We start from the raw sequence: 19,048 nt of genomic DNA, 5'->3' as shown, positions 1-19,048 counted from the left end.
GATGATGGTAGCCAAGCTGGTGGTGGGAGTCATGGAAGCCAGTCTTCGGTCACAGCGCGAGCCTGGGGTCTGTTGGCAGCTGGGAGTCAGTGGTACTGTGTGCCGGGGGGTCACAGGGACTCTGCAGCATCCTGCAGCCCCTGTGGCAGCTTTACTTCGTGTGGTTGGCAGAAATTGTTGCCATTCAGCCCCTGTGGCTCTGGCACAGGCTTTGGGAGTTCAGCTCGAGCACTTCTTGCCCCTGGCTCCACCTGTGCCGTATCCACCCTGTGTCCTGGGCAGCTGCCTGCCCGCTGCCACTCTGCTTCTCCCTTCTGCTGAGAGACACCCCGTGACACCACTACCTTCAGTCTTTTATTGGTATAAAAGCATTCAACCTAAATTATATCAAAAAGGGGGAGGCCTGGTTTCACAAGAGGTGGTTCAAAATGGTCACATAATTGTCATAAGTTAGTGGCTGCAGTAAAAAGGCTCCCAGGAAATTCCCTTTCAGGAGGACAGTAACTCAAGTGATAACTTCAGAGATAAAAGCTCCGAGGGGAAATTAAGCCTGGCTTAGACCTGCCAAAGACCTGGCGAGGCCCTCCCGTGTGACTGTCCCCAGCCAGGGTGGTGGCCCTGGGGCATGGGCCCCTGGGTGCAGCACTCCTGCCCCGGTGAGCCGACAGGCTCCTTGACGCAGCCCCAGCAGGGAAGGGGCAGGAGGAGCAGGACAGGTTCAGGGAGAGAAGGCAGCAGCTCCCAGGGCACAGGAGAGCCTGGGGCTGGCCTCAAAACCAGAGCTGGCATCGTCCCTGCTCCTGGTCTCCCCCTCAAAGCCCCGGGTGATGGCTCTCCCCGGGCCAGCCGTGAGGCTACGAAGTCTGTTAAGGCACAACTCAAATATCCGTAAACACTGGTGCCCTCCCGGGGGAGGGTCCGGTGAGCAATTCAAGTAAGGGTGGAAGCAAGACGGTGGCTCTCCAGCTGTGCCACCTGAGCACCAGAGCCAGCAGCTCCTCAGCCGTGGTGGCAGATGGAGCATCCTTGGTCACCTCCTGGCCGGGGACGGCTTCAGGGCCACCTTCAGGGGGACACCCTGCTGAAAGACTGAGGGAGGTGTCAGCAGGGAGCGAGGGAGTGATGGTCCTGGGGGCCCTTCACCACGGCTCGGCTCCTTGCTCTTCAGTGCCGGGAGAGGCTTGCTGGGTGGCTTTGGCTTCACCTGCTGTGAGGAGAGACCAGAGTCCCTCACCTGGGCACCGGCGAGGGACCCAGAGGTGGGCAGGGGACAGAGGAAGCCCCCCCCAACCCCCACCTCGAGTCAGCTGCCTGGGCCACCCCACAGCTGTGCCCCACACATCTGGGGCTGGTCAGGCCAGGGAGGCTGCGGGTGAGGGGGCTTGAGCGTGGCCCCCGGCTGCTGGAAGGACAGGCCACCCTGCTCTGAGGCCACGATGGCTTTTGGAGGGGTGGTTACCTGCAGGGGCCATCCTGGAGGGGCTGGAGATGTCATCTGGGGCACTGGTGTCGCTGGAGATGTCATCTGGGGCACTGGTGCCGGTGGCTGCAGGGTCAGCAAACAGTGGGGCGAGGGGCTGCCTCCCCCCCGCAGCCAGGGCTGCCCCGTGCCAGGGGCCCATCCTGCACCCTTACCTGTGGGGCTGGGCGGCACGGCCTGAGCGGGCGGGCGGCCTGTGGGGCTGCCGTACTGCTAAGCAGGTTGGGGGGCCCGATGTCACGGTGGGACAGCTGGCGGCGGGGGGGGCGCATCCGGCCGCCCTCGTGGAAGAGTGGGTTGGCAAGACCTGCAGCAGGCCCGCTGGGGGTCCTGTGGGGCACAGGGACAGCGTGGGGCTGCTCTGCGTACCCCTCGGGCTCGGCCTGTGCAGCCGTGGCTCAGCCACACCGTGGGGGGAGGAGAGGGGACTTACCCTTTCTGGAAGAGCTTCGTCCCCCTGCCTCTGAAGAGCACAACGCCACTGCCGAGCGTGATGCCGGCGAGCACCAGCACAGCCAGCGCAGCTGCCAGGGCCACGCTGCTGCTCCCTGCGGAGACCCGGTCAGCGTGGGACAGGCACCCCGGTGTTGGGGATGCCCCGTGGGGACGGAGCAGCACTTACCGGCACCGCAGCAGGGTGCCAGCCCCCTCCTCAGGCTCCCCCCTCCGCCCAGCACCCACACATCAGGCTACGGGAGCCGGCGCTGGCTGTGCACAGCGGGTGCCATACCTGCCACCACCCCTGAAATCTTCTGCTCACAGTAAGGCGCTGCCCAGCCCGGCTCGCAGTGACACTCCCGCTTGTGGTTGCACACCTGCGACGAGGGAGGACGGCATCAGCATGGTGGGTGCACCACTGCTGGGGCCCCGCAGCTGCTGGGGGGGGATGATCCCACAGCATACCCCATGGTTGTTGCACTTGGCCGAGCAGTTCTTGTTGCCGTAGACCAGGAGATTCTGGCAGCGTCCGGCGTAGCAGACCTGAGGACAGGGAGCGGGGATCTGAGGCTGCCCTGGGTCCCCGTAGCCAGTTGTCACACACCCCTCTACCACCCCAGCGTGGCAGCCAGCATGCTCACCATCTCCTCTCCGCACTTGGCGCCGGTGGGCACCAGCCTGAGCTTGGCCACCACCTCGTTGGCGTCGTTGCCGGCAATGACCGCCTTGCACTTGAAGCGGCCAAAGAAGAGGGAGTAGGAGCCACCGCCGAGGACGGGGCTGGTGTTGTCACTCAGGCACAGCAGTGTGCCGCACTTCACATCCCTGCAGGAGAAGCAGCCATGAGCACCCAGCAGCAGGGGTGGCAGCGGGGCTGGGGAGCTTTGCTCAGCCCTGCAGTGCTGTCATCAGACATGGACACCACCCCCAGAGCTCCCCCCGGCTCCTTACTTGGGGCTGCAGGGTCGCTTCCCATACTCGGTGAGGCAGTGGAGGTGAAGGTGCTGCTCGCTGTTGTGCTTAAAGCAGACATCAGGAGCCACCTGGGCCTCTGCAGGAGACACAGGAAGGGTCACGTAGAGCCAAAGCCCGCAGCAAGCTGGCCGTGCTTTGGAGTCAGCAGCCATAGCACCCCATCCAGGGATGCAGGAGGGGACCGCAGCCAAGCCACGCCCTGGCCCAAGGAGCCGGGGCTCCTGGCACATCACCCAGCGCAGGGGGCAAGGAGGGTGGGCAGGGTGGGGGAGCCACTACCTGTGCCCCAGAGTGTGCGGCACTGCTCGCCATGTGAGGGGCAGGCCCCGTTGTAGCAGTAGCCGTTGCCATTCTGGCAGGAGATGCCGTTCTCCTGGAAGACATCCTCTGGGCACTCGGCGCTGAGGCCAGTGCAGTGCTCAGGCAGGTCGCAGTCATTCTTGCTGGCCCGGCAGAGCACACCGGCATCCTTCACCTGTGCAGAAAAGGGGATGTCAGCACTGCCTCGATGCTCTTGCACCCCCAGATCCACACAGGCACCACAGCCTGACAGCACCCTGGTCTTCAAAACATCTGGCACCCCACAGACCCCCAGACACGGCAGCTTGTGCCACTCTGGCAGAAAGACATGAGCTACTGCACAGGATGGAGAGACCACCAGGCCTCTTCCCCTAGTGAAGTCTCTCCCTGCAGGCAACACCTTGTGCTTTGCTTTGAGTCTGGACTTGCCCCAGGGTCCTCTTCCAGCCCTGTCTCTTCACATCAAAGCATTGCTTATGCTTGTGTGCAGGAGTCAATGCGTGCAACTCAACTTTCACTTGAACAAATGGAGCAGAAGAGGCAGGTTGGTTTCCTGAATCGGGAATGGGCCACACCGATCTCTTCTGAACATCGCCCAGTTCTTCAACAGCTTTCATCCTGCACCTAACCTAAGACAGCCAGGGGACCTGGGCTACAGGAGGCCAGAAACGGAGGCTGCTTCACCTTCCCAACCGCTTCCCACCTGAGATGCCAACTGTCCGTGCCATGAGAGTATGAAATGAAAAGCATGATTCCCCCAAACCACTGGGTGCATTTGGCTCTGAGCAGGGTGCTACAGAGGTCCTTCAAGCTCTCCAGCAGGCTATGGGCACACATTGCCTCTACCAGGAAGCTCCACAGGAGCCCAGGGCAGGACTGCACCCACTAGCTCCCTTCCCCGCCGAGCTGGTCCCCCGCCGATGGCAGTACCTTGCAGTCCTGGCAGCAGTCCCCCTGGGCACACTCTGCTCCCTCTCTCAGCTGGCAAGTGGTGGCATTGCAGCAGCGGTCGGAGCACTCCTGCGAGACAGGGAAGGACTGAAACCCTCTCAAAAGCCCCACTGAAAGACCCTTTCCTTCCTTCCCGGGGGGACCCAGTTGCCACATCACCAGGTACCAGTGGCAGTGTAGCCACCACAGACTGAACCATGGGGCAAAACCACAGCATCATCCCAGGTGTGAACCATCCTTGCTGTCTCTTTAACCCCATGACCAACATGAAACCAAAGGACCGGAAGAGATTTCTCAGAAGATGGGGCCTGACCTGGGTCCCTGCTCTTTGGCAGCACCCTTTGCACATCTCCAGGAAGGAGGGAACAGGAGGATCTCTGTGCTCTTTGCATCGGGGGAGCATCCCTTCAGGTCCCGGAGCAGGGCTGTGACCCAGGGATTTATCCCAGAGATATCGCTTGGCTCTTTGCCTCAAGTCTCTCCCCTGATGCAGCAATGGGCCACGAGGGATGTGGAAAAGCTTAGCGCAGCTCTTGAAAGGACAACATGCCATGATGTCCCCCTCCTTGGATCACATCTTCGGAGGATATACTGGGGGGATTTCTGACTTTCCTAGGCATGCTCCTGCTAAAATCACAGCCAGCTACATAAAGGAGGGGCACACATCCAAGTTAACAAATATCCTCCACAAGTTTTGGGTTTTGTTTTTTTTTTTTTGCAGAAGCATCAGGAACCTAAGGAAGATGAGTCCTGCAAAGCATGATGCCCAGGGAAGAGGCTTGCACAACTTTTTCTGAGTCTGAATGACAGGTCTCAGGTCCCTGCTGCCCACCCCCCTCCCCAGGCTCTCAGAGAGCATCCCTACCTCTGGCGTGCCGCAGTCACACTGCTCTCCCCGCTCCACAAACTGGTTCCCACACACCGGCCCCCCATACAGCTCATCCGCCCTGGGGACATTCAGCAGGCAGCTGGTCCTGGGGTCCCCGAGGAACTGCCACATGTCCTGCTCGCTGCAGCGGCTGAAGAGCTTGGGGTAAACCACGCTGAAGGGGCACAAAACCAGGCAGTCATGAGCAGAGATGAGAGCCCAAGGGCCCTCACAACACCAGCCCAGGGAGCAGCTGGAGGGCCAGCAGACTCAAAGGCACCAACAGACCTTTGAAGTGCAGCTTCAAGTGGAGTATCCACCCAGACCTGACCATTTCACGGGCTTCACCACATCAGGGCAGTGCCAGAGGACACCTCGAGATATTTGCTGCCCAGAGATATTCCCCTTTCCTTTGCTCACCCAACACTTGCCGCCATGACACAACCTCCATCTGCTTTGGGGACTGGACAGCGGCAGCCAGCAACATCTTCGTCATGAGACATCCCCAGGTTGTGTCCCATCTCATGAGCCATGGTGGATGCAGCACCGATAGGATTTGTGCTGTGGTCCTGTGGGACAAGAAGTGGGGCGTGGTTCAAATGGTCTCCACAGCATCTCCACAGGGCCTGCTGGGGCTCTTCAACTGCTCAGTGCCAGGTCTCACTGCTGTCTGAAATTCCTTCCCTGATGCTGCCGTGCCAAGGTAAAGGAAGACTGAAGCTGGACTTGGTCCCATGGGCCCTGAAGACCTCCTGCCTGGGGTCTCAGGGGTGTAAGTGAGCTTACACGTACCAGCTACCCTGAAAAGATGCTTTGTGGTGGTTCTGGACAGCCACAGGTCCCATGGCTGACCACTCCTGCTCCAGCCAGGATGGCCAAGGAGCAATTACAAACCAAGTCCCAGCTACCTGACAGGTGGTGGGAGAAGCCCTGCATCCACGGAGCTGCTCTGGGAGGCTCATCTGGGCTCAGGTATATCAGAGCCCTCCACAGGCACCCGGCTGGGTTTCCACAGCTACCCTTCCCCTGTGGCCTTGACACTTCTCTGGGGGTCAGTCACTCAAGGGCCAGAGATGTCAGGGACCAGATCCAGCCCTAAGGCTGCAGAGGGGGAAAGCTGGAGACCAGTGGAGGAGAAACCTGCTCTGGACAATACAACGCAGGGAGCTCAGATCATGGGACTGCTGCTGCCCTCCTGGCGCATGCCCAGGCAGCAAGACCCACCTGGTTGACACCGCCTGAGTCCCTGCTGCACATCACAAGCTTCTTGGCGAGCCCTACGGTTGTGCCGTGGAAGTCTATGCCCCTGTGGGATTGAGATGCCACTGTGGCCATGTGGCCTGGGTGGCAGCAGGGCTGCAAGGACAGCGAGGCGGTGCCTGCCCCTGCCTCCCCCCTTAGTCCTTACGTGATCAGCTGGGCATTGTCATGTGGCTTCCTCCGCAGCAGCTCTGCCTCCCGCCAGTGGAGAAAGTTGTCCAGTGTCACCTCTGGGTTGGGACTGACCATGATTTTGTCCTTGTGGCTCCACACCTCCAAGCCAATCAAGGCCACCCGCAGGCGAAGAGGCTGATAAAGCTGAGGTGGGAGACAGCCCGGAGGAAATGCTTGGTTTGGAGCTCCACAAGCAGAAGAAAGGTCCCACCTCCCCTGAAGAGCCACAACCAAGCCCAGGACCACACATCACTGGGAATACCACGCCGTAACCCTCTCAATAAATAACACAAGCTGGGGTGACCACACAAGACAGGGTTTACCCCAGGACCTCTGGGCTCCCTCTTGGCCAGTGAAGGCTGAGATGCTGCTCTCATGCTGCTGACCAAAGAGTGGGGCTGAAGCAAGGCAAGGAGAAACTCTGCCTTGGTGCACTGCATCCATCACCCTCCCCTTGTTAGCACCTGCTCCAGCTTGAGAGCTTCTGGGGATTATAAAAAATTTCTCCCCCCTTCCCTTACGAGAGAGATGGGAGGCAGCTGTCCTATTCCCCCCAGGACCCAGGGCTGAGCCGCTTGGCCTGTCCACGTCGCACACCCTGTTGGTCAAGGGATTTGGTCACTCTGCAGCAGCCCACCTGCAGGCTTGAGATCGGCTCCTGCTCCATCACCCTCCCCATGCCAATCTCTCCTCCACCACATTCACGCCCATGCTGGCACCATGGGGCATGTCTGGGAGCCAGGAGAGAAGATCCGGCCATCTGGCCTCACCTTGTCGACGTGGTTCACGATTTCCTTCATGCGGTTCTGTACTGTGCGCAAGTCCTTGTGTTTTCGGAACTACAGGAAGGACACAGAGGGATTTCCAGGCTGGCTTCAACCTCTTCGCTGCAGTGGAAGACAGTGAAAACACAGGCACCAGCTTGCCCCCCACCCTGCTTACCTCCTCGTTGTCCACGACCAGGACCAGCTCCACATATCGGGGACCTTTCCGTAACGGAGCTGATTTCTGGAAGGAAAGAGGAAAGTGAGTGCAAAGAGGGACTCAGCTCTGCAGCTTGCCGAGCCCTGCGGTTGACCCTCCTGTGGGATGTGTTGGATCCTGGGGCATCTTCCAACATTATTCAAGGCTGGTAGGTCTTTTAGCTCTGCTTCCTGATGTTACTTTGCTGGGTGTTTCAGACATATTCCAACATACAAGGAAAAACCCAAGCCTGCTACTGGGATGAGGCATGAGACAGGCTTGCAGGCATCACGGAGCTCACAGGGTAGAAAGATGCTCCTGCTAATGGTACAGGACCTGAGGACTTGTTCCCACCAGGAGCTAGGCCACTGGGAACAATCTGTGTTTGGGCACCCAGCCAACAACACATGGGAGAGGAGGATCTCCAAGAGATGCAGTATGGCCCTACTCCTCTCCTGGACTTCACAGGAGCTAGGCTCTTGCAAACTCAGCTACAGGAAGGAGAAGCAATGCAATCCTTAACCCAGCGGTAGAGCTTCATGGCTGCGGGAATTTTTGGTTCATGGTCATATTCCAGGGTGGCACCGGACTCCTGGCACGTGCCGCGCTTCCCCCGCAGGTGAGCTGCTCTGTACACTGCGTGCCAGCCAGCCGCATCCTCCTCCAAGGGCTCCAGCAGGAAGGTGGTTTCATTCACCCGGAAAAACCCACTGCCAAGAGAGACAGCAGGCATCAGGTTGGGGAGGTATCCTGCAGGACACAGACGGACCCTACGCACCCCCACAAGGGCCTGTGATACAAAATATAGCTGCCAAATCCCAGCTAGGAAACCACCCCACCCCTCCATGGTTCCTATAGGCAGCTTGGATGAGCTATGGGCGACCAGCAGGATGTGACAGTCAGGTCCTTCTGGCCACGTGCACGTGACCACACTCAATGCAAAGTCCCAAGCAGCCCTTGGGCAGTGCATGAAGGTCCACGGCACTGTGCAGAGGTACAGGGTGTAGGAGCTCACAGCAACATGAGGGACTCGATGCCTCTTCCCTACAAACCTCGCCTGGCCCAAGAGTACACCAAGGAAATGCTGCAGGATGGAGCTGACCTGAGGCACGACAGGAGTTGGGGAGCAATAGGAAACATGTCCACAGCGTTGGCGTTTGGAGGCTGCAGAAGCACAGGCTGAACAAAAGGAGCATTAGGAGGGCTGGAAACTGGCTTCTGGGCTGGGAGGGAGCAAACTGTGGAGCAGCATCTGTGCCTGGTAGCAAGGGGAGTATCCTGTACTTCGGGCACCAGCAGTGTCCCAGGGCTCAGTAGGAGCTGCCCAGTGCTGCCAGGCCAGGTTTAACATAGCATTATTCCTACTAAGCAGCTCTGGCCTTCAGGATGCTTTCTATAAGGTGTCTTATGTACCCTGTCTGTACTGTCTGTGCCTCCTGTTCTGCCCTTGCACATCTTGTCCTCCTACTATACAAGGATGTCAAATGTCCCATGTATGCGCAAGATGCTCAGTGTGAGGAGGTGGCTGCCACACAGCTCCAGCAGGCATTTCACCTGTAAATGGGTGTTTGCAGGTCCCTGGGTGCGCCAGGGACCACCCGTCCTCCTTACACATCTCCCTGCAAGGGCCCCCTTCCTCTTTGGCTTACTCTTGCAATGTCTGGCTGCCAGCTGATCTTAAAAGAAAGAGAACAGCAGAGTGTGAATCTTGCATGGCAAACTGAACAGCCTTGAATGGATCTGGTGGCTCGGTTACTCTGCAAGGACGTTTTCTGCTGTTAAATGAAGGTAGACTCAAGGCAGCTTTTGAGGAATGAGCACTAGCATGGCCAGCAAACAGTGGGTAGAGGGAGACACAGCTGGCCTGATGCTCCATCTGCTTTCGTTTTCTTTCGGAAAGGCATTTGGCCATCAGCTCTAGGAGGTCAGCATGACAGGGAGGAGATGCTGGCTGCCTGCAGGCCCGTGCATCACCATGAGCACAACTTTGTGTCGCTGGCTGCAGCACTTGGGGTGAGTTTGGCCAGTCTGCCCTGGGAAAAGGGGGTAGATGCAGGACAAGTTGTGCCTTGCTGCCTGGAGAAGGCATTCCTGCCTGGACCTTCTGTCATGCTCGGGTTCCCAGTCTTATCCCGTGCCACAAGTCAACCCCCAACCAGCAGGAGTAGCTGCAAAACGCGGTGCACCTTTCCTGCTGGGCACCGAGCCAGGGCGGTCAGCGCTCCCACCGCCAGCAGGAAAAGGGATGTCTTCTTCTCTTCCTCAGGGGAAAGCTGAACTCTCCCTCCATCAGCACAGCTCCAGCTGGCCAGAGCTTGGTCACACCGGCTCACCGTTGCACAGCACTGCATCCGCTAGGAGCGGTACCGTGACATGCACCAAGGCCAGGCTCGATGCTGTCCTCTGGCCAGCCACAGTGCCCCAGGGAAGCCAGAGGACCTACCTGAGCCCACCACAGGTGCTGATGCTCGCTGCTGAGTTGGCATGTCCTTGCACGTGGCCCTGATAAAAGCAATGATCCTGCCACCAAGAGAAAGGAGAGGTGTAAAGGGGGTCTGCACCAGCTGTCAGCATGGAGGGACCCCGTAGGAGTGGGGAAAACTACTCTGCCCAGAGCCAGCCCCATACCTGAATATTTGGCTTCTCTGTGATCTCCGTGCCATCAGCCAAGTAGTGCGTCTCGGTGTAATGCTGTCCCAGAAGCTCCCTGCAGGATGGGGAATGGGGGTCAGCGGCGAACCCAGTTTTGGGGAAGGGATAGAAAGCTTTGGGGATGAGGTTTGGTCAGGTTGGGTACAGTGGGCCCATGACCTCCCCAGATGGGTTTGGCAAGGAGGGAAGAAAATGTGGTATTCTGGGTCTGGGCTGAGGGCTTAGATCACCAGTGCAGCGACCCTGGAGAATTGATGTTCACAGCGAGGGTGGGAAGTGAGCTGCCCCCTGGCCATCCCGCCGTGCCCACCCGCACTCACTTGTTCTTCTCCAGCCGCAGGAGGTAGTCCCTGCCTTCAGCACGGACACTGTAGAGGATGTGGTCCGGGTAGATGCTCTGCATGAAAGATAGATGACATCACAGACCCGCCATCACCAAGAGCAAGAGCTACAGAAGAGAGGACAGAGGACCACTTGGCCTCCGTCCTGCCCAGAAAGGGGATGGGGTCTGCATGCACCCCACTAGAAGGCAGCTGCAGGACGGGGAGCCTGGCTGCTCACCCTGGAGGCATCCAGAAAAGACACAGGAAATCAGAAGAGAAAAAAGAAAGCATGTGGGCAATAATGCAAATCCCCGGCACATCCTGAGATAAAGAACAGGTCACCAGCAATGAAACAGAGTCAGCAAAGTCTGATTTCCCGTGTCTGACACATGGCTGCAGATGGCCGTGCCAGAAACTGAGACTTCCTACTCATCAGTCATAGAGCTCCATTTCTGGGGGCTGAGTTCATCGCTCACTCACTCACAGGCTAAACCACAAAGATCCCTGGTTCCCAACAGCTCTCATCAGCAGAGACTTCCTTATCTCTGACCGATCCAACATGCCACATCACAGTGAGAGAATGACCTTCTCTTGGTTCTTGTCTGCTATTGAGAGTACGTTTTAGTATCACCATGTGCCAGAGCCCCCAAGCATCACCCTAGTGCAGGTGGAAGGGACCTCAGGGCACCTCAAGTCCAACCTCCAGTCACCATGGCTGGGTCAGGGTGGCTGTGGCTCAGCCCAGCCAAGCCCTGAACCCCCAGGATGGAGATGTCCCTCCAGAAGAAGTGTTTCCCTCTAGGCTGCCTTGTGATCTCCACCTACAGAGGCTGGGCCACAGAGCTCCAGAGGTCCCATCCCACCAGGGCCACTGAGAAAGATGACTATCCTTTGCCTGGTGCCCCATATCAGGCTGCACCCCTGGCACCAGCATACTCCTCAGCCACTGCGGCAGCACAGAGACCTCCCCTGAGGGCACATCCTCATACCTTTACTGGATCCTGGGGTGGTGAGCTGAGCCAAAGGCAAAGCAAGCCTCTCCCGCAGGACCAGCATTCCTCCTGGATGAGGTGAGCGGTCTCTCCCTGGGGAGGATGACAGCACCTGCTGTCATACAATGGCTCAGCACTCCCAGGGAGATGATCGACAACCTGACAGGAGCTGAAGCTGAGCACAAAGTCCTGCTGACTCATTGCCAGCGGGGCCAGGTGAGTGGGTTTGTCTTTCACTTGGTTGCCCTCAATTCTACCTGGTTTGCATTTCCGATCTGAAGCTGAAGCAGTGGGCTGCCGGCCACGAAACATCCTCTCCACAGGCTGAGCAGGTTGCGACAAGCCCGCCAGGCAGCCCCAGCTGCAGGCAGGCACACTGCTGGTGTGTAAGCACACTCACGGGTCTCCTGCAAATTTTTCTCTTATGAACAGTGTCTCCCGCTTGACGTGGCCATCCCAACCCGTGTCCGCCGACAAAGCAATGCTTTGTTATTGTTGGCAGTGCCGGAGCCAGCATAGGTCTTAGGAAATGGCAGGAAAGCACTTGGAAAGGGGATGGTGGGTCAGGGACTGTCTCTTGGAGACAACCACAGGGCAAGTTTAAAAAAAAAAAGTCCTGATAAAGCTTCTCTGAATCACCCCCTTCCCTATTAGCATGGGCTTTGCAAGGGCTCCAGATGGAAAGGCTTTGAAAGCACAGGCGGCTCAGCCCTGCCCCTGCCTGAGCCATGCTAACCCCATGACCGTGCTGAGCAAGCAAAGCAGAGCTGTGGCCACAGCACACAGAGAGGAGGGACTTCTTCCATCTGGTCTTGTTAAGAGACCCAGAGAGTTTACACAGGATCGGGACGGGATGCCACTGTCCCACCCCCGGCACACGGTATTCCTTCCCTGAATGGTAAGAGGCAACAGGTCTCACTAGGACAGTAGGGATGGGGCTCATTGCACCGTGCCATGTATCAGAGGAGCTGCAGCACAAGAGAGGAGGGAAGGGCAGCAGGTCACTGGGCCACCACCACCCCCCTTTGCTTCTGCTCCGTCCAGCCCCACTGCTCGCTCTGCAACAGCCTGCTGCTTCCTGCAGAGCCCCAGGCTGCGCTGGCAGGAGCTCAGCTGTCTTCACCCAGGCAAAGGACTTGCCCCTTTGCATGAACTGGCTGTGGGATGTGGTGGGGGAGATCAGCAGGGATGCACAAGCACAGGTGCGCTGCAGGAGAAGCTAGTACCTTGCAATGCTGGGTCTCACATGGGCTGGAAACACACTGCCATTTCAATAGAGTTCTTTGAAATGCTGGAGCATGGGGGTGAGAGAGATGTCACTTCTGCAATCAAGAGCATGTAACCATAATTTTTTTTTAAGGTACTTGCTCTTTTTTCACGTTCCTTTCCATGAAGAACCCAGGTTTGCCACATGCCTTGTTGTGCCCCTGCTAAGAAGACCGTGACCTGTGGGAAGGCTGACATCCCAGGAGATCCTGTGTGGCAGGCCCTAAGTCTCCACCCTGTCTTTCAGGGGTGAACATTTTAAGCAAAGCCAGAGGGGAGCTGGTCTGCTTCAAACCTCACCTAGCAGATGCACTGCTGGACCAACCCCATGTGTCCCAGCTGCTCTGACCCAGGAACCATCTCTCAGCCCATGGCCATCGCAGCCACAGACTGCTACTGCAAAGCCACAGGAGGAGCTGGTGCAGAAAACACCCATCCTGTCTCCACATCAAAGAGGGCCTTGGTGGTGGTCCAGCCACCTCCAGAAGAGAACTTCTTCCCCACCAAGGTTACTGAGCCATCAAACCCAGCTTTTGTCCAAGATGAGGAAAATGGTTTAAAAGGCAGGAGACCTCACACCCTCAACACAGCAATTTAGGAGATCCAAGGACCACCCAATCCAAGTGCCACCTGGTAGACACCACCCATGGCTGTCCCTAAGTACACAGCTCAAGGCAGACATCTTCTCCTGTACCACGGAAAGCAGAGGGACCCTGAGATGGGTGAGCTCCCCTTTCCAGGGGGATCAGTGCAGAGCCACCCGGCGCACCCAGCACAGATGGTGTCTCTAAATAGTCTGAGGAATGTTTATCTCATCTCGTGGACAAGTTTAGGTTTCTAGAGCAGAGAAAACAGATGCTTTTGGGGAGTGTTTTTGAAGCTAGTTTATCAGAAAGGGTTTGAATCACAGATGAATGTGCTGTACAAAGAGTTTACTAGGAAATAAATCTCCCCAGCCCCTCCATCTCATCAGGTGCTAAAATCAGTGCTTTTCAGCCCTAGAAAATGAAACCACATATTTGGCTGAATTTCACTTTAAGGCAATGAGGAAAGCATCTTTGAGGTCAAGGCCATCATCCTATGGATGTCAGCCCCAAGCACTCAAAACTCCTGAGTCAAACCCTATTCCTTTCCCCAAATTACAAGGTTTCCCAAGAAAAATAACACTGGCTTTCTTTCATGTGGATTTCTGAAACTTTCTGATTCTTATTTCCTTGTCCCAAAGGACAAAAAAAACCAACTTCAGCAAACACAGCAAGAAAAGTGCTTACAGCTCAATGAGGCTTTGCAAATCCCTACTTAAGCAAAGACCAGATGTCACAAGATCACTGCAAGGCTGCAAGAGGTGGCACCACTGGGTAATAATGCCTCCAAAGAAAGCATTGGAGAAAGCAGCCCCCACTCTCCGAGAGTCCACCCTCCTATATGCAGTTCCTATTTTGACCCAAAACGGTCCAGGCAAGCTTATCTGATCAATTCCTGCAAGATCTCCACCGTCTGGGACAGAAGCAACGCAAGAGAACATGCACCAGGTCATTCTTCTAGCACAGGGCTAAGGGGGTCTGGCTCTGAGCCCAGTGGTGGGCCAGGGGGGTCAAGCTCTGAGCCCAATGGTGGGCCAAGGGGGTCTGGCTCTGAGCCCAGTGGTCGAGCAAGGGGCTTTGCTGATTCAACACCCCCCCCCCGGACTCCCTGCAAGGCAGTGAGGGCAGCTGTGCCAAGGCGGTATTTGGGAGGTGATGCTACTTACCGGTCGCACAGGGAGGTCCCTCTTCCCCCGAGGATCTGTCACCTTGCGTGGCATCACTGTCTCGTACTTCTCGACGTGGGCAAGCTTCTCCTCCAGCCTGGCAGCAGCACCTGGGAAAGGTCAAAGGGCTTTGAGCCAGGATGCCCATAAACAACAGTCAGGGGACAAGGGAAGTGGCCAACATGAAGGTGCAGGGAAAAGCCAAAACGTGAAGTCCTGGAATACCTGCTGGGAACACAAGAACGCCCTGAACAGGCTCCAGGGATGCTCCAGCCCCCCCCCCCCCCCCCCCGAGCCCTGGCACTCACAGAGTGCTCAGCAGGACTCCTGTGCAACCAGGTCCCTTCAAGGCTGGAAAACCCTACTGAGACCCTGGGTGTGCAAGTAAAGCCAGAGGGTTCCCAGCTTCCCACCTCGATGCCACGGTTTGTGACTTGGCACCTGGCAGCTGCCAGGGGTTGCGTTTTGGAGGATGGCTCGTGTCTGGACTGGCTCAGCCCTCCTCCCATCTTTTTTTCTGTGTCAGAAGGGAGACGTTTCTGCGACAACCCCTTTGCCTTCCGCAGGAGCCCCGCAGAGCCGGTGCCGCGGCCGTGCCCGCGTGCTGCCGGGGTGAGCCGGGGCCAGCGCGGCGAGGCAGTGGCCGAGCAGGGCTCTCCGGTGCGGGTGCCTGGCAGCCCTCGCCCACGGACCCGAGCAGGAGCCAGCAGCCTCATCACCACCCCCTCGGCCGGCTGAGTCACCGGTCCCCCCGCCAGCACGCCGCAGGCTGCCGATGACAAATTTCCCCTCGTTCGCTGGAGCCTCCTGGCCGAGGTGCCTTTACATAACGGCGGGCGCCCCGGCGGGGCGGCAGGACCCAGCGCACCCGAAAGGGTCCCTCTTTCGCGGGGCGGGAGGCCAGCCCGCTCCTCACAGCCCCTTCTGCATCCTCCGCCCTCGAGTGAGCTTGGGGAGGGGGTGCCGGCGATGCCCGCCTAACCCCGCGGTGACCCCGGGGCTCAGCCTGGCAGCCGCAACCCCGCTGAGCTGCGACCCGTCCCAAAGAGCCACCGCACCCCCCGCTCCCACCTCGCGCATCCCTCCTGTGCCGCTTCCCACGCGTCCCTTCAATTCCCGCAAGGAAAAGCATTCCCCCTCCCCCGCCCCACGGCTGAAGACCCCCGAGGAGCCGGGCTTTTGCCCCCACCCCCAAAACTTCTCGTCCGTCCCGTCGGCGGAGCGCAGCTGCCCGCGGGCTGCCCGCCCTGCTCGGGCCCGCGCGCCCCTCGCTCACCGTGGGGCAGCGGCAGCAGCGGCAGCAGCAGCAGCAGCGGCAGCAGCGGCGGCAGCAGGAGCCGGCGGCGCAGGGCGAGCGCCGGGGCCATGGCTCGGAGGTGCCCGCGGTGCCAGCCCCAACGCCGCCGCGCCGGCAGCCCCCGCCCGCCGTGACTCACCGCCACTCCCGGGACGGGGCGGGACGGGGCCGCCCCCCGCGGGGGGACCCGTGCGGAGCGGGGCTGGGAGGGGCGGCCCGGGGCGGGCGGCGGGGACGGCCTGGGGGGTACCTGGGGGTGCTTGTGAGGGATCGGGGAGGGTCCCCAGACCGTCGGGGCATGTCCCAGGGCACTGCAGGGGCCCGCAGGGCACGGGGGTGGCAGAGGGCACCCGGCGCTGAGCTGCTACAGGGGGCGGCGGGGCTGCGAGTGTCCCGTGGGGTACGGAAAAGGTGTCCATGGGGCGCTGGAGGTGTCCGCCAGGCTCTAAGGTGGCAGAGGGGCTGGAGGGGCTGAGGACATCGAGCAGCGTCCATCGGACATGAAGGGGGTGGCTGTGGGGCGCCGGGGTGGCCCCAAGGCGACGCCAGAGCTGAAGGTGGCTGAAGTACCCGAGGGCAGCAGTGGGACTGGGGAGGTGCTGGGGGGTGGCGGTGGGGCATCGAAATGATGGAGCACTGAAATGGTGGAGGGGCTGGGATCACCACCGGGGGGTGAGCCGTCAGGGGGAACCATGGGACATCAGGGCGTATCAGGGGGGCGTTGGGACCCTCCCTGATCCCAAAGGATCAAAGGGGCTGGGACCACCACGTGGGGCTGAGCTGGGAGGTGCACTGTACCCTCCCCCCTGCCACGAGGCTGGCTGCTGCCGGCCCCTTGCTCACAGAACGTCCCAAGTTGGAAGGGACCTCTGAGGACCTACCTGTCACAGGGAGGACAGCCTGGATGAGATTATCATGCACCCTGTCCAGTCACATCCTGAAACCCTCTACGATGTCCCTGGAGAGGTTCTTCCAGTGAGCGATTGCTCTCACCGTAACTTATTTCTTACATTCAGATGAAACCTCTCCTGGTGCAACCCATTGCCCCTTGCCTTCTCCATGTGGTAACCTGCAAAGAGAGAACCTCCTCCTGCAAACAGGTATTTTATATTTCTTGGCGTTTCAGGCCAGGCCCAGCCAGGACACGTCACATTTAACAAAAGAGGGGATCAGATGCCAAATCTGGCTGTTGCAGAGCTCCGTCACCAGGGACAGGCTTCCTCCAAAATGGCACAGAAACCACCGTAGCCTAGTGCTGCTCCAATGTCTTCCCTCTTTCTCCCTGCAGCTTTTCTGTAATTCCCTGCTAAATAGTCAAGTTGGTTAAAAACCCAATAAATATTAAAGCTCTGTGCTTTCACCCTTGACGCTTCCAGGCATGTCTGTTGATAACTACCTAAACATTTCCAGTAGCACTGTCCCCACCATGACATAACCCTTGCGACGCGTGCAGAGATGAACAGGCTTTGAACATGCCAGTGACCAACCCAGATCCCGGCTTGCCAGGGAGACACAGAGCAGCCACTCCGCAGCTCTGGGCGAGGAGGTACCAGACGGCCGTGCCGTGGGACAGGGGGCTGCTGGATTCAGGCACAGGACCTTTTCTCGCCCCTCTCCTAGCACCTCCCAGCTTCTGGTGAGGGGAGAAGACACATCCACCTCCTGCTCGGGGCTGGCAGTAGGCACCTGGCCTGGACCGAGGTCTGCTCTGGGAGAGGAGTGGGTAGATCTGGGTGGAGATCTCTCCGAGCACCCCAAGCCTTTAAACTGCTCAGCCAATCAGGCATCCAACACGTGGGCCACTATTTTTGGGTGATTGAAGTTACCTATCAGTGTATTCTCATGCAAACAGCAGGAACCAAAGGCTGGTATGACACTGCTCCACCAGCATCCCCACCTCTGCCTGGGGCAGGCACAGCGAGGGGGCAGCATCCAGCCAGTGGGCTGCTGGTACATGGTGCAACAAGCAGGGGGGACCCAAACCCAGGGTGTAGGTGACCTCCTGGGGGCTTTCTCACCTGGGTGTGGACCTGCTGGTCACAGGGAGCAGCACGGGATCTCAGAAGGGGAGCGCCCACATCTCCCGCAGGGAGGTGTGCGAGGAGGAGAGCCCCGCTCCTAGGAGATGGGTGCCTTCCCCTGCTAAAAGCTGAGGGGTGCACATAACCATCCGCACGCGTGCGCGTGCAGGTGTGAGTGGGACTCCTTGGGATTACTCATAGATGGGTGCTCAGAAATTTGCAGTCGATTTTAAAAATTAGGATTTCAGAAATATCTATTACTTCTGCTGAGACTCAATGCTTGCGAGTTAATTATGTGTTATTAATCTATAAATGGCTTCAATCCTGATTTAAATGCATGAACAGAGTTTTTTCCTGCAACAGCTGCCACACTGCTCATTGGTGTAACAAATACATGCGACCAACAGCGATAAACTGAGGTGCCAGGGGAATCTCTCAAGCCCGAGATGCTGGGCAGTGAGAGGCAAGCAGGTTCCTCCAGGGTCCTGGGCCCTTCCACCTCTCCACCCTGGGGGCTAAAGGGACAGGCTGTGAAGTCTGTAGATCCACAGAAACTGAACGGAAATTGCAGGTCAGCTTCTCCATTACCTCCCTGGACCGAGAGGCCAGCTCAGTGGGCAAAGAGGCGACTTCCCATCCCCATGAACTGCAGAAGTCCTTTCCCTGAAGAGCCAGATGATGCTGGCTGAGGTCTTGGTCCTAAACCTCAACCTTCATATGAACAAATTCAGTCCTCCAGACCCAGGACCGGTGGTCTCCATCCTCTCCTTCGGTCTCTCTCCCTCTACCAAACTGGACGACCCGCTTTAGGCCACCAGAGCGAAGAGAACCTGGCTATTCCCTCCTACCACACTCTTGGAAGGACCTTGCAAAGGAGGAGGTGAGGAGAGGAAGGGCAGGTAAATAACAGGAGCACTCAGCTCTGTATCCACAGCCCTCTCATATCTCCCCCTCATTCCCACACTTGCCGCTGGGGCCTCTGGGTCTCTAGCATGTGTCTTGGTTACCACTTCTTCCCAGGAGACACCTCTCTTCCCCCCTCTACCACATCCACTCTCAAACCGGCTCAAGCGATTTTTATGGCTGCACAAATCTGCAAGATACCCTGGAAGTCCTCTGCTGAGGACTTGGTCAATACGACATGAACATCATGCTCATCAGCTGTGACCCCCCCCATCTCATCGGTCAGAGCAGCTGATCAGCTTCATTCCAGCAATGGCCCAATTAGGCTCTCCTCCCAAAATAATGCTGCACAGCAGCTGAGCCAGATCTCTGAGCGCCAACCAAAATTTCGTCACCTAAAAGACTAATTTGCACCCCCAGTTCTGTCGACAAAAT

General features: G+C 58.3%; 1 protein-coding gene across 2 annotated transcripts; it reads right to left on the bottom strand.

The window, feature by feature from the left end:
• Positions 1 to 246: 246 nt before the first annotated feature.
• ADAM8 (ADAM metallopeptidase domain 8) lies at positions 247 to 17,729 on the bottom strand. 2 transcript variants are annotated; one of them, XM_037401049.1, is made up of 22 exons: positions 16,571 to 17,729; positions 14,393 to 14,502; positions 10,382 to 10,458; positions 10,038 to 10,116; positions 9,853 to 9,929; positions 7,933 to 8,119; positions 7,389 to 7,454; positions 7,217 to 7,285; positions 6,421 to 6,590; positions 6,237 to 6,318; positions 5,433 to 5,581; positions 5,010 to 5,187; positions 4,124 to 4,213; positions 3,173 to 3,368; positions 2,870 to 2,969; positions 2,560 to 2,743; positions 2,384 to 2,461; positions 2,211 to 2,295; positions 1,914 to 2,028; positions 1,636 to 1,810; positions 1,460 to 1,546; positions 247 to 1,207 (listed from the first exon to the last, which is right to left on the bottom strand). In XM_037401049.1, exons 2-22 carry the CDS (start codon positions 14,444 to 14,446, stop codon positions 1,031 to 1,033), a joined length of 2,475 nt encoding a protein of 824 aa, XP_037256946.1. In that variant the 5' UTR covers positions 14,447 to 14,502; positions 16,571 to 17,729; the 3' UTR covers positions 247 to 1,030. The 2 variants fall into 2 exon arrangements, with proteins under 2 accessions (XP_037256946.1, XP_037256947.1); XM_037401050.1 differs by lacking the exon at positions 16,571 to 17,729 and having other exon boundaries at positions 14,393 to 14,564.
• Positions 17,730 to 19,048: the final 1,319 nt, after the last annotated feature.

The sequence above is a fragment of the Falco rusticolus genome, chromosome 9, assembly GCF_015220075.1.
Source record: "Falco rusticolus isolate bFalRus1 chromosome 9, bFalRus1.pri, whole genome shotgun sequence".
NCBI classification, from domain to species: domain Eukaryota; kingdom Metazoa; phylum Chordata; class Aves; order Falconiformes; family Falconidae; genus Falco; species Falco rusticolus.
Note: the sequence above shows the minus strand (reverse complement) of the source record. Positions and strands in the feature narration are given on the sequence as shown.

Bases quoted from the DNA above. Each gene is read 5' to 3' on its own strand.
- ADAM8 (XM_037401049.1), bottom strand. From the start codon at position 14,446: ATGCCACGCAAGGTGACAGATCCTCGGGGGAAGAGGGACCTCCCTGTG. The intron at 6,319-6,420 runs GTAAGGACTAAG...TCAATCCCACAG, and splicing joins GACAATGCCCAGCTGATCAC to GGGCATAGACTTCCACGGCA. The intron at 1,547-1,635 runs GTAAGGGTGCAG...CTGACCCTGCAG, and splicing joins CGTGCCGCCCAGCCCCACAG to CCACCGGCACCAGTGCCCCA.